At 33.4% G+C, this 14,311-nt stretch overlaps 1 protein-coding gene across 1 annotated transcript in view; it reads right to left on the minus strand.

Moving 5' to 3' along the window:
* Positions 1-4,382: 4,382 nt before the first annotated feature.
* Positions 4,383-14,311, minus strand: part of FAM114A2 (family with sequence similarity 114 member A2) — a 32,880-nt gene continuing 22,951 nt past the window's right edge. Inside the window, exons 10-14 of the mRNA XM_051978757.1 lie at positions 14,090-14,212; positions 13,502-13,641; positions 8,981-9,053; positions 7,329-7,382; positions 4,383-5,061 (exon numbers count right to left, since the gene is read on the minus strand). Of these exons, the coding sequence (XP_051834717.1) occupies positions 4,957-5,061; positions 7,329-7,382; positions 8,981-9,053; positions 13,502-13,641; positions 14,090-14,212 (495 nt within the window). The 3' untranslated portion in view covers positions 4,383-4,956. The remainder of the gene's footprint in view (positions 5,062-7,328; positions 7,383-8,980; positions 9,054-13,501; positions 13,642-14,089; positions 14,213-14,311) is intronic.

Raw genomic sequence — 14,311 nt, forward strand, 5'->3', positions numbered from 1 at the left:
TCAATTAATTTTTATTAAGCACCTACTATGGGACAAGATACTGTGCTCAGTGCTGGGGATACCAAAAATAGGCAAAAGGTACCTTCTGTGAAATCACCATCTAAATGGAAATATTGAAAAAAATAGGTATAAACAAATTATATGCAGGATGAATAGAAAATGATTATCAGAGAAAATGCATAGAATTAAGAGGGTTGGAGAAGGCTTTCTATAGAAGAGGGAATTTAAATTGGGTCTTTAAGGAAGCCTGGAAAGTTAGTAAGTAGATCTGAGAAAGGAGAGCATTTCAAGCATGAGGGATAGCCAGATAAAATGCCCACAGCCAAAAGATGGAGCATCATGTTCATGGAATAATCACAAGATCAGTGTCACTGAAAAGAATTGATGGCAGGAAGTAATGTATAAGACCACCAGAATAGTCAGAGGGGGTTAGATTATGAAGAGCTTTGAATGCCAAACAAAGGATTTTGAATATGATGTGCTAAGCTGTAGGGGGCTACTAGTATTGAGTTGAGGGGACAGGGTATGGTGAGGGAAAGACTGGTGGAGGAGAATCTTACTGTGACATGGTCAAACCTCATTTTAGGAAAATCACTTTAGTGGCTGAATGGAGGATGGATAGGAGTGGGAAGAGACTTGAGGCAGGCCAAGGACTGGTTTCCCTCTAAAAAGAAGATGAAGGGACTATCAGAATATATCGCTATACACCAGGTCATTAGAGAGAATGAACTACTTTTTTTGTCTGTTTGCTTATTTAAATTAGAAGGGCTTCAATGTAGTAACAAATGGATTTTGAGATGTAGAGGGGAATGTGTTAGGAGGTTTGAAAAACGCAGAACCGTGAAAAGATAGATTACTGAACACTTGAAACTAAGCAACAGATACAATAAAACTTTCTCCAAAGATGAAAGAGCTTGACTTCTAAGGAAAAAGCAACTACCTTTTATATTCTAAGGAATAATGGATGAAATGGAATCATGGCTGATGTCACAGGTCAAAGAAAGAAGCAATGAGTGGTTGTAGTTGGTGATTCCTTGCTGAGAAGTAATGAGGTACATAGTAGTTGACTTGATAATGACAAGAGGTCTAGTATCCTCCTGGGGCATATGTCCAGAACATTGATGGGGTTTCAAACTGGATGACAATATCCATTTTTGGTGATTCATAAAAGATGCTCCTGGAAAGAATTTGTAAAACATTATACTATGAAGTCTTAGGCAAGAAGATGAAATTTTTTAAGGGATACAGATAGTGTGTTTTCATCACTTCTATTGATCAAAGGCAAGGGCTTCAAAAAAAAAATTTTAAGTTGGGAGGTAAACAGCTAATTAAAAAGATGTCTGAGAACAGGTTTTAGAATTTTGTATGGTTTAAACTTTAAAAATACTGTGTTCCTAATCAAGGATGGAGTATATCAACAAGGATTGTTAAGAAGGTATTTACCTAGAATATTTCAAATTTAATTAAAAGAGTCTTAAATTGAAAAGAAACTTGGGGAGGAGGGATAACTATATATATATATATATATATATATATATACACACACACACAAAACTAATATATCGCAGGTAAAAGCTATAATGGAAGAAAAATAATAGAGATGTCTAGAAATGCATATAATATTAGAGATGTCTAGAAATGCATATAATATTAATTGAACAAAGAAGACAGCAATAAGAACCATGACATGTCATAGCGATATTATATATATCTACACATAAAGTATACAAAATATGGGCAACAATCCACTTGCATTTACAGCTTCTAATCCAACAAGATAAATTTGACCTCAAATGTGTCAGATTTAATAGAATAAGACTCATAACATAACTCTGGAAGGCTATATCTTAGTCAAAATAAATAGGATAAATAAGGGAAAAGAGGAAGATTAGCATTGTCTATTAAGAAAGTAAATTGTAAGGAAATAAAGGAAATGGATAAGTCAGTAGAGAATATTTAAGTAAAGAAACTGAAGCAGAGACAAAAAGTTAAGTCACTGAAGTATTTAACAGACCACTAGGAAAGAAGTAGGTGAGGAATTCAGGAAATAGAGCTTAAGCCTGGCAAAGTTATGTGATATAGTAGTTATAGTGGGCTTCAATTAACCCAACATTTGTTGGATCACTCTTTGCCAAAAGTAGAATCACTCCCTGACAATTCAACAAGGGAGAATTCTATCCTAGATCTGGTTCTAATCAACAAGGAGAAAGTGGTTAAAATTTTTTTTTAAAATAAAGGCCTTAAGGAGAAGTGATCACTCCAGCTTAGAATTTGTAATAAGGGGGAGACAACTGGGTGTCGCAGTGAATAGAGCACCAGCACTGAAGTCAAGAGGACCCAAGTTCAAATGTGATCTCAGACACTTAACACTTCCTGGTTGTGTGACCCTGGGCAAGTCACTTAACCCCAAATACCTCAAGAAAAAAAAATAATTTGTGATAAGGAAAAGAGAAATAATCTGGTTGTGGTTTGTCATGCATCTTTGATTTCAAAAAGCAGATTTCCAATGGTTCCAAGACAAGACAGATATTTTGGCCATGATCAAAGATTTTATGTCACCCCAGGAGGAATTGGAAGTTCTCAAGAATTTAATTGCAAAGTCACAGAGAGAAACAATTTCGATGAGGAAGAAAAGGGGAAGTTGCTTTAAATTTGTTTGTGGTAACCAAAAAGCAGAAATTTGAGTGTTTATCATTTGGGAATGGATAAACTTTGGTATATAAGTATAATGGAATATTATTTAGAGAATCCCTCCAAGTTGTGTTTAAAGGGACTTTAGTGACCATCTACTCTAACCTATAACCTGAAAGGAATCCCTATTTTAACATGCTTGATACATGGTCAACCTCTGCTTGAAGACTAGCAAGTAGAGGGAATTTCACTACTTATAATGCAACTCATTCCAATTTTTGACAACAATAATTTTAAGGTTTTTTTTGTTGTTGTCATCAAGCCTAAATTTGTTTTTTTTGCAACTGAATTAAGAGGCATGTATAAATTTCAACTATAGGCATAGTTGGTACATGTATGAATTTCAGTGATGATGATAATGCTTGAAGAGAAAGCTAACATTAGATGTCAAAGTTGGACTTAATAAAAATCCTGACAAACCAGTACACTGGGCCAAATCTAATGCAACAAAATTTGATAGGCGTTAACACAAAGCCTTATATTTTACATTAGGTTTAAAAGATTACTACTAGGTTCAAAAAACATCACAACCACAAGTTAAAAATATATCTAGACAAACAATTCAAATAAACAAACTCTGAGGTTTTAGTGGATTGTAAGCTCAATATGGCAGCCTCCTCCTCTCTCTTTTTCCCACAAAAAAAAAAAAAAAAAATCATTAATACATTATGAGAGAGATATGTCCAGGATTAAGAAAGTGATAATTGCACCATATTATGCATTGCTAAACTAAATATATTGCATTCAGTTCTAGATGTCACATTTTAGCAAAGATATTCAGTTGGAGTGTATCTAAAGGTAATTTTTTGGTATTAGGTCTCAAAAGTATGTCACATGAAGATCTGATTGAAGGAACTAGAGCGATTCCTATAGAACAAAAGACCTAGAGGAATCAAGCTGTCTTCAAGTTTGTTTGTGTTAAGAAATGTAACATGAGAATGGGATTAGATTTATTCTGCTTGATCCCCAGAGGCACAATTAAAAGCAATTACAAAAAGAAAAATTTAGGCTTCATGTAAGGAAAAATGTTCTATCAAGTCATGCTATTACCAAGTGAACTAGGCTTCACATGGGGTTCCTCCTAATTTGAAGTCTTCAAACAAGGGGCTGAGCTACTATTTTGGGTGTATTAGTAAAAATGATTCTTCCTCTGAAATAAGACTAGAATTGGGTCTTCCCAATTTCGGAAATTTTAAGTCCAGGCTTTGCCACTAACTAGCTGAGTGAACACAAAAACATTCTGTCTCTGGGAATCTGTCAGTAATCATTTTTAAAAATATATCACTGTTAATGCATTAAATGAATTAAATAAGAAAAATGCATTAAAATAAGGAAAGAGGTATTTTTGGAAATAAAAGCTAAGTCAAAATGATCTCTGTGACATTCAGAAGTCAGCACAAGAAAGACCATACCCCCACATTTTCCTAGGTTTGTCTTTCTTTCTGATATGTAATTTAAAAAGTGAGGACTAAAGATAAAATCAATTCTTTGTCTTTATGATACCAGAAGCCAGTTTTCACCCATAATAAGATTAATATGAGTTCAAAGGTAACACCCCATGAATTTTTCCTCAATATTAAATGTTTACTAGAAAGATAAATAGAGCATTTAAGGCATGTGCCACAATCATATTCAAAGACTAGGTGACAAAGTATAATCATCAGAATACATATAAAGTCTAACAACCAACATATAGCTGAAGTTTTTATTCTGAGAAGGAAAAAAATATGCGATACTTCCAAATCAAACAATAGTATCTGGGAATAAAAAATTAAATTCTTTTTCACACACACAACCAAAAATTTGTGTGCTAACTGAAAAGAAAAAGCAGTGTTCAAAGATCCAGTTTCTCCTTTTAACAAGGATTTGTAGTTTTTAGGTTATATATGCGTCGTGTCAAAGTGGAAGAGATGTTTTTGGTTAAACTTCACATTAGCAGAAGATGCTAACCTTTTGTCAAGAGCTATTCATCTTGGATTTTTTCCAAAAATCTTCTTTCAAAAATTTATTAATGCACATAACTATCTGCAGTTGCAGAAAGAGGAGTCCTGGTCAAACAATGAAGGCAACAAATTTACTCTTTTAAACCTGCTTAGACTGCCTAATTGTCTAGACTACAGAATCATCAGATCAATAAGGTCCAAAGGTGGTCTGGCACTTTTTAGCCATTGCTGGAAGATCAAGGTCAAAACTTATTGTCCTTAAACATTTCTTCATATTGGCTTTTGTAAATGAGGAATTGCCTCTCTTCTTTTAGAATGGAACTCATTTTGACTGTGATGATTCAATCTGGCTCTGAATGAGGGAGATTTCAAGCACCGGAAGAAGTAATTGAAAAGCATCCTGGACATATGAAGCACTGTTGGATGCCTATTGAGATAGAGACAAAAAATAAAGGATGGTCACTTCAAAGAAAAAATATAAGAGTGGATTTCGTTTTGCACCTATTGATTTAACTCCCAACTTTTTTTAGTGAAATCAGCTTTTTAAAGGAAAACAGTAAGATACTTCAAGAACGTTTTTATTTCTGTGAGATGTGTCTTATCTTCCACCAATACAAGTCACAACTCTTCCTATCTGATTATGGCAGTTGTCATGAGTTCATCAATTGAAAAAAAAAATTATCACTTGATAGCCAAACTACCAGTAATGAATGCTTCCCAATTTAGCTATGCTGGCTTTCAGATAGAACATGCCAATCTGCTTTTGAGCCAAACTTGAAGGCCTTTACAGCTTGGTAGGACCTATCAAGTGTAAAGCATTTGTACTTTTTTACCACAGTCCTTTAAGGGCTCAGGATTACTTCCATGAAATGAAGAGGTTTGAGAGGAAAACGTTAATGGAAGAATATAATAATAAAATAATAACATTAATATCATAAAGTGCTTTGTGGTAACAAAATGACAATTTAGTATTATAATATTCATATAGACTTGGGGCTGGAAGGGACTCTAGTCCCATCTCATTTTATAGAGGAGGAAACTAAGAGCTAGAGAGGTTAAGTGGCATGTCCAAGATCATACTGTAAGAGTTAGCCAGTATTTAAAGTGAGGGCCTGTGACTCCAAAATGATATGTTTTCATACATACTTTCAAATATTTTCATTTCATCCTCGTAAGTCTAGGAAGCACAGATTAGGTAGTATAAATATTGTTTCTACTTTACGGATGAAAAAATTAAGGCTCTGAAAGTAAAAGTGACTAGAGATTACCTAAATCCAACTCCACATTTAAGAGATGAAAAATCTAAGCCAGAGAGGGAAACAGATGAATCATTTCTGTAAAATTAGGGTTTTCAACTTTTATTTTGATACATTTTAACTGTAAAGTTAAATAACTGAACCCAATTCTTCTGATTAGTACTGCCAAGTTGTAACTATTTTCTGTTAAGTTCAAAACAAAAAAGAATATCAAGCAAAATCTTTCCCAATCTGAACTCTTACTTTAAGAAAAATAATTTCTTCCAAATTTTTTTAAATGTTAGGTCACAATGATTTACAAGCTATAGTTTCAACAAACAGAATTATAAATCTTTCTGATATTTTGAGGCAATGTAATCCCAGATGTTTTGTTGTTTTAATTTCTTAAAGAATAGCATTTACCAAAGAAATACATCCACAGAATAATTCAAAGCCTGAAATAAATTGACAGAACCCATAAACACAGAATTCTAAAGTCAAGATCAGGGACTACTTGAGGGAATAACTGGGAATTGTGAAGAACAGTGCATTAGTCAGGGTCAAAATTATGAAAGAGCCAATGTTTGTCTAAAAGAAGTCACAGTTATAAGCATTTTTCTCTTCTTGAACTCCCCCCTCTTGTCTTATTTGAGAAAATTCAAAATGTGGATGGAAGGACAGAAGCATGGTATAAAATCTGGAGTAGGGAGTTTCTTTGCATTGTTCCTAGTAGAAAACAATAGCAACAGTAGGAAAAATTTTCTCTGGATCATATCTTTCTCCCATAGACACCAGCCCCTGCTGAGTAAGGAAGAAGTGGGATATGGCAATACTTCTTTTGGGTTAATATTGAAAGTTACCTAGAAAAGGTCATTCTTCCTTTAAATTTAATGGGAGGCATAATCCTAAATGGCTATCAACACTTTATAGAGTAACACTGAGAATCTACATAAGATTCCATGTAGCATAGAATACATCTAAAAATTCTGAACCACAGAGGTCTAGAATGTAGCAGAGATAGTCTTTAAAAAACAAAGTTTTTTGTTTTGTTTTGACAGGAGACCATGAGAAAATTTTTTTTGGAAAAAAAAGCCCTTCTAATACTACTCTATGTATGATTTTCATCTCCATTGATGTTTACCAGTTGACTTCTACCAAGTGTTTCATTACTAAAAATTATCCATGAAAAGCTACCAAAGGAATAGCTCATTGATATCTTCTCCAATATATACACATTTTACATCATACCCCCAGCTTTATGCTTTTAATTAATATATGGAATATAGGCAATAGATACATAGACAAGCAACATAAAGATAGATGAGTGAATAAAAATTATCTATAAATACACCAAAATTACTGAGTATGAAAAAAGCCCCTAATGAAAGAATTAGAAACTTCTCTTAAAGTATAAGATTTAGAGCTAGGGATTTAAAAAAAAAAAAAAATCAAAACTAACCTCTAGAAACACACCAGTTATTAGTGGATTAAGCACATCTGCTTTTTCTTTTACCTGGGAAAAAAGTAAGAAAAATTAATTTTCATAGCACTTACATAAATTATTAAAATAATAATGACAGCTCTCTTTTTCATACTCTTTTCATAGTTTATAAAGTACTTTTTCTCAAAAAAAACTCTGTAAGACAGGTAGTATAAATACTATTACTGCCATTTTTACAGAGGAAAGAAAGTTCAGAGGAGGAAAGTGACTTGTCAATGGTTAAAAAGCTGATAAATGATAAAATTGGGATTCAAATTATGGTCTTCTGACTCCAAGTCTACTGCGTTTCCCAAAATACTTCAGTGTCTCTAAAGAATGTAAATGGAAACATGAAATATTGAAGAATACATTCAGTAACTTTTCAGATGGGCCATTTGGAAAATTTTAGGAAGAAAATGCTGCAATTTAATTTAGTAATAAGAAAATATTACAGTTAAGTTCATTATAAAGTATTCATTATGAAATGATACGTGCTGAACACATGATTAACACATATCTAGAAACAATAGAAGGATATTCTGGAACATAAAATATAGAATGTTGGAGCTGAAAGAGACCTTTGAACAAAGAATTGTTTTTCCCTCCCTTCCCTCTGTCCCCACATAGTTGAAAAATAAAGAAAAACAAACCCTTAAAACAAATATGTATAGTTAAGCAAAATAAATTCTCACACTGTGGCCATGTCCAAAAATGTAGAGCATAGAATGTTAAAGTGAGAAGGGTCCTTAAAACTTAGGATATGTAATATAGCAAACATAGAACATCAGAGAGGCCAATACATTAAAGATTTAGCTAACTTATGTCATTTTCTACAGTAAGAATCTGAGACTCAAAGGAATAACACCTTTTGTAAAGTTAGGATTTTTAATTTTTACTTTCATAATTTGCACTTTAATACACCACTTTCACTGGCTATTGACACTAGAAACGAATCGTATCCTAAGAATATAGAGGACATAAAAAAAAAAAAAAAATACAAGTCAGAGCCTGATCCAAGATTCCAGAGTGAGAGAATTAAACAAAGTCAATTCCTTACAACTTTATCAAAAATAACAGAAACACCAAAAAATAAAAAATAAAAAAGACAAAACTAAAAAACACACATCAGAAAATAAAAATATAACCAAAATTAAAATGAACCAAGTAAATGACACAATTTTAAAATATTACAGGACAATCAAATCAAATCAAATACGAGAAACAAAAGAAATGGCAAATGAAATCAGGAAAGATATTCCAAGAGATGTTCTCAGATAGATAAATATTGCATTCAAAGGAATTAAGCAAGAACTGAAAAGGCAAAAGAAACAAAAATAAACCATAAGATAAAAGAAGAATTTGAAGAAATGCAGAAAGGAAAATCTGAGAATTAAGGATCAGCAAAAAGAAAAGTATGAAATTAATGACAATTAAAAACCTTAAAATATTCAAAGAAAAAACAGCTGATATACTAGAAATGGAAAAAAGGCAAGGATCAAAGATCTTTTGGGAATTTTATATTCTAGTTTCATACAACAAAATATACTGTATACTTCAAATATATAGCAAGGATAGCAAAAAGAATTATAAAAAACAAATATTCCAATTCAATGAAATGAAGCAATTCTTACCCCAACAGCTGTCAGGCATGTGGCAAACTCTTTAGACATTGAAGACAATTCTTTACACAACAAAATTGTCATTCTGAAGAAATTAAAAAAAAAAAAATCAAATGTTTCTTTTCTATATTTATGAAGTACATTTTAAAACCTCAAAAACAAAACAAAGCATTTCCACTTGTGTCAAATATGAGTGATAAAAGCTTTTAAAGGAAATATAAGTTTCTAGGTCAGGAATCAAATATGTAAGTAATTTAATTTTTTTATTTTCAAGACTAAGTTTCCCCATCTTGCCCACACTCCCCAGTCCAATCCCAACTACTGACCATCAGGAGAGGTTTAACTGGCTCCAATTACAACCTGAGAAGATCACCATTCTTTAAGCAACCCAGTGACCCCCACTCTAGAGAATGTCTGGTGCCAGACTTAGTGTGACAATAGTACCACAGCAGCTCAGAAACCCCAGTTCAAGCAATCCACCAACCTCACTCTTCTCAATAATGGGGATTAAAGGCATGTCAGCTCAGAAATGTATTTCCAATAAATGGACTCTTGATAACTAGTACACATATCAAAATGAATTTAATAAATATATATTAAAGTAACTATCAAATGCATTAAAAGTTTAGGACATATGATTATCAATGAGTTTCTCCCTGATACACAATATTTCTATTCTATCTACACAAACTGCCTATCTCATTTTATTTTCTTCTGGCCTCCAACTTCACTGAGAATACTGGAGTCATCTAACGCAAATGGCTCTATTCCTTAAATGTCAATATATATTGATTTTGTCTCTCTGTCTCTGTTTCTCTCTGTGTCATAGAATAGGGGAACCCTAATCTTTATTAATACCTCTACCTACTGGGATACTAATATATTCCGTGAAGTTGTAAACTGATCCAACTATTCTGGAGAGCAATTTGGAGCTATAACCAAAGGGTTATCCAACTGTATATATCCTTTGACCCAGAAGTGCCTCTACTGGGTCTGTATCCCAAAGTGATCATAAAAAAAGAGAAAAAGGACAAAAAAAAAAAAAAAAAAAAAAAAAGGAAAACAACAGACATAATGGAGAGAGACATCTGAATCCAGAAAGAGGATTATGGGGACTGAATGTGGATCACAACATAGTATTGTTGTTTGCTTTGCTTTTTTTCTCATTTATTTTCTTTTTTGATTTGATTTTTATTGTATAGCATGATAAATATAGAAATATGTATAGAAGAACTGCACATGTTTAACCTTTATGGGATTACCTGTCTTCTGAGAGAGGGAGTGGAGAGAAGGGAGGAAGAAAAATTTGGAACACAAGATTGCAAGAGTGAATGCTGAAAACTATCTTTGCATACATTTTGAAAATAAGATTTAAGAAAAAAAAGCATTAATTCATGATATTAAATACATTTCCCCATTGTTGGAAAAGAAAAACTAATACCTCTACCCAAACCCTTGATTCCATTCTTTCATGCCTACACAGGCTTTGCCATTCAGTGTTAAGCTTCTTTAAAAAGATGTTTGTATCCAATGCCTCTACTTTTTCCGTGAAGATAATTTTCAAATCTTCAGGTCTGACTATTCTTCTAACTTCTAAATCCACAATCTCCAGCTAATAATGTGACTGACCCACCACTCAAATAATTTTCTAAAACCAATTTTCTTTTCCCCTCTAAACATGTGCTCCTCTTAATGATTTTACCAGTTCTGTCCCTGATACTACTTCATCCAAATTCCAATATTCAAAATCATAAGGTTATTTTGACTCTTTACAAGAAAGTTTTTAGCTTTTAACCTCTCCTATCCAAACCACTTTAAAAAAAAAATCTTTCTTTACACAGATCTGGTGGTATCATTCTACTAAAAAAAAAAGGTTTTAGTGGTTAGTACTGCCTGATGAGCTCAAATTTCTTTTCTTACAAAGAAAAGAAGGCTCACTGAAATTTGACACCACCCTACTTTTTCAGGTTTATCTTATATTATTTTTCTTCATACATACTGCTCCAGACAAACTAAACTACTTTTCCACTACTATCCTCAATTTGGCCTATACTCTCACATCTTCAAGTTGTACCCTGTATAACTCTTTTCCTAACATCACAAATTCAAGCTGACCAACATTTATGCAATAGATCAAATCATTTATTAGTTCCAACTTTGTCATGAAAACTATTGGGTGATAACAATACAAAGACAAAATAAAGTAGTTCCTGTCCTCACAGAGTTTACATTCTACTTAAGAACAGTATGCAAACAGATAGGTAATATATAAAGAATAAATACAAAATAACTTCATTAGAGGGATTAGGGGAACACTAACAACAGAAGGGATCAAGAAAGGATTTCTATAGGAGATTAGCACCTGGACTGTGATTTGAAGGAGGCTAGAAATTGTCCAAGGCAGAAAAGAAAAAGAACATGACAGATATGAAGAACAGCCTGTAAAAAGGTACTGAGGCAAGACATGAAATAGCATGTGTATAATTAATTCACTACTGCAAGAGACCAGTAATACTATAATATTAAAAAATTGTTTTTAATTTTCATTAATTTACTTTATTAATGCTGGTACTCCCTCCACTGACACAGATCCTACCTACTAGGGTAGATTAGTGTTTAAAAAAATCTATCACTTGAAAGCCCACTAGTGTAATTCTGCCCACCATTGTAATTCTGGACTCCTCTACACCTAATCAATTAGACCAGTATTTGACTCATCAATGAGCCCCTACATAAAACTAGCTTCTTAGAACATGCCAGATTTTGCAATTTACTGACACAGCACTGAAAACCCAGAATCACATTCATACTATGTTAGTACTGCTGTTGTTTGTCTTTTGCTCTAGAAGAGGATCATGACTTCAGGAAGGAGATGGTATGACTTGCAAGTGAATTAAATTTAAGTGAGGGAGGGCAATATAAAATTACGAACTTCTCCTCCAAAACCATCTAGGTTCAGTGGCAAGATAGAGATCAGGATGACTGGAGATGTCCCTGAATGCAGTGGGAGGCTTTGGCCTTTTTAAGCTAAGATCTTTTCCAGGTCTCAATTTGTCTGAGGCAATGTCCAATCAGTGATAAAGACTAGGTAAAAATGAGACAAAGAATGACCTCTTTTACCTAGTCAAAAAATAAAACAAAATCATCTGAGAAAGAAAGACTGAATTTCAGGGTTTCTAGTCAAAACTGTTATTTGCCCTCTGAGCTGTCAGAGCAAAACAATGACTAAGTTAGGCTTAAGCTGGATCTATTGTTGGCCAATCCATGACAGCCAAAGTGATCTAAGTTTAAAGTATGGTTCATAAAAAAGAAATCTAGCCTTTAAATATATCCAAGATATCTCGCTAGGTTTCAGCAATCAAAATTTACCTTCCTTTAGGCAAGCACCCATAGGTAAGGTAAGGTAAGGTATTAGAATAAAGTAAGAAAGAAGTAAAGAAGGAAGGAGGAAGAGAGGAAGGGAGGAAGAGAGGAAGAGAGGAAGAAAGGGAGGAAGGAAGAAAGGAAGAAGGGAAAAATAAGGAAGAAGGGAGAGAAGGAAAAGGGAAGGAGGGAGGGAAAGAACATAGAGGGGAGAAGTTGCACTGCCCACCAATTGACCAGTTGGGTACCCAATGGGACAGTTAGCCATAAGTTGTTGTTTGTCCTTTATTGTGTCTCTCTCTCTCTCTTTCTCTCTTTCTCTCTCTCTCTTTTTTTTTGCTGAGGCAATTGGGATTAAGTGACTTGACCAAGGTCACACAGCTAGGAAGTGTTAAATGTCTAAGGCCAAATTTGAACTCGAGTCTTCTTGACTTCAAGGCTGGTGCTCTACCCTCTATGCCACCTAGCTGCCCCATCCTTCATTCTCAAAGAGGACCATGACATTAAGAAGGAGATGTCATGACTTGCAAATTAACTGGATTTAAGGATAAGATGACTGTGCAAAGTCACCAGTCTTACTTTCTCCCCTGGAACAGAATCCAATGGCAAGATACAGATTAGAATGACTGAGGGTGGCCCCCTTCACATTATGATGAACTATATTAAAAGAGCCCTCTGATGGAGGATGACAGTAGTACAATGACATATTTAGGAAATAGCTCAATGAATCCCTGAAAATCTTCATAATTATTTTTAGCAACTAGACATTTGATTTTGTGTTTAAATAAGTCATACTTTTTATTTTTACATACCCTTATTTCTTAGAATTTGGGTTTTTATTGTATTTTTGTGTATACTTTGTAAAGATAATTACACTCATTGTCAGAATAATATCTTCAGTAAGTCAGATTTTGCCATCTAAATAATTACAGATCTTCATTTGTTATTTCCTTTTGGAACAACTCTATCTTGGATCGTGGCTTCATACAAAGAAACAGATTCATCTATTAAGTGAGTCCTAAATTGAGCTAATTCAAATAATCAGAGTAGGTGTGAGCAGAGTAGGCAAGTTTTCAAGTTGTGGGAAGGAGCTAAGGAAGGACTAATGACTGATAGTGATTCACACTTGAAAACAACCTTGATTTTACAAAGAATATTCATTATACTCACTGCGAAAGGGTTTTGCTTCTCTTTAAAGCAGTTATCTCTTGTTTTTGACCATGCAGAATTAATGCTGCTGTTTTATGAAACATTTCAATGGAGTAGGCTGTGAGTTCCGCCAGACTTTGGATGGCAAATGCATGAATATCCTGGAAGACAAAGAAAACCATTTATTTTCCATAAATTGGTCATTTTTCTCTAAGAAACATTATCCATATTTTCACTCTATGGAGAACAATTTGATATCCAGCATCTTGAAACATATTAGACAACTGAATTAGACATTGAACAATTAGACAAGATGACCACAGTGTATACAATGTCAGAGCAGGAGAGGACCTTAAAATGTGTATAGAATGTTAGAGCAGGAGAGGACCTCAAAATGTAAAATATAAGAATTGGAAAAAAACGAGGGGATTAATTTAGTCCAACACTTTTATTTTACAGCAAATAATACTTATCCAAAGCTACATAGCTTAGTAAAACAAAAATCTAATGCTCTCACAATTTAAATCACTATTTCTAAGTACAAAGCTGAACACAGTACTTATATTTCTAACATATATTAAAAGGATTCTTTTCTGCCTTATTATTTACCTCTATTGTTTTTTTATCTTCTTCCTCTGAATTCTCCAGTTCTACTTGCTTTCTTTCTTCTTCTTCCTCTGTTAAAGGTTTGGAGCTAGACATCCTGATCCACTCATGAACAGTATTTCTTGCCTACATATGTATTTAAAAACAGACAAAAAAATAAATAAATAAATGCCCATCAAACCAATAAGACCTTGAATAAGCTTATTCTGCCCTAGTAGCAGAACA

The sequence above is a fragment of the Antechinus flavipes genome, chromosome 2 (assembly GCF_016432865.1).
Source record: "Antechinus flavipes isolate AdamAnt ecotype Samford, QLD, Australia chromosome 2, AdamAnt_v2, whole genome shotgun sequence".
In the NCBI taxonomy this organism is placed as follows: Eukaryota; Metazoa; Chordata; class Mammalia; order Dasyuromorphia; family Dasyuridae; genus Antechinus; species Antechinus flavipes.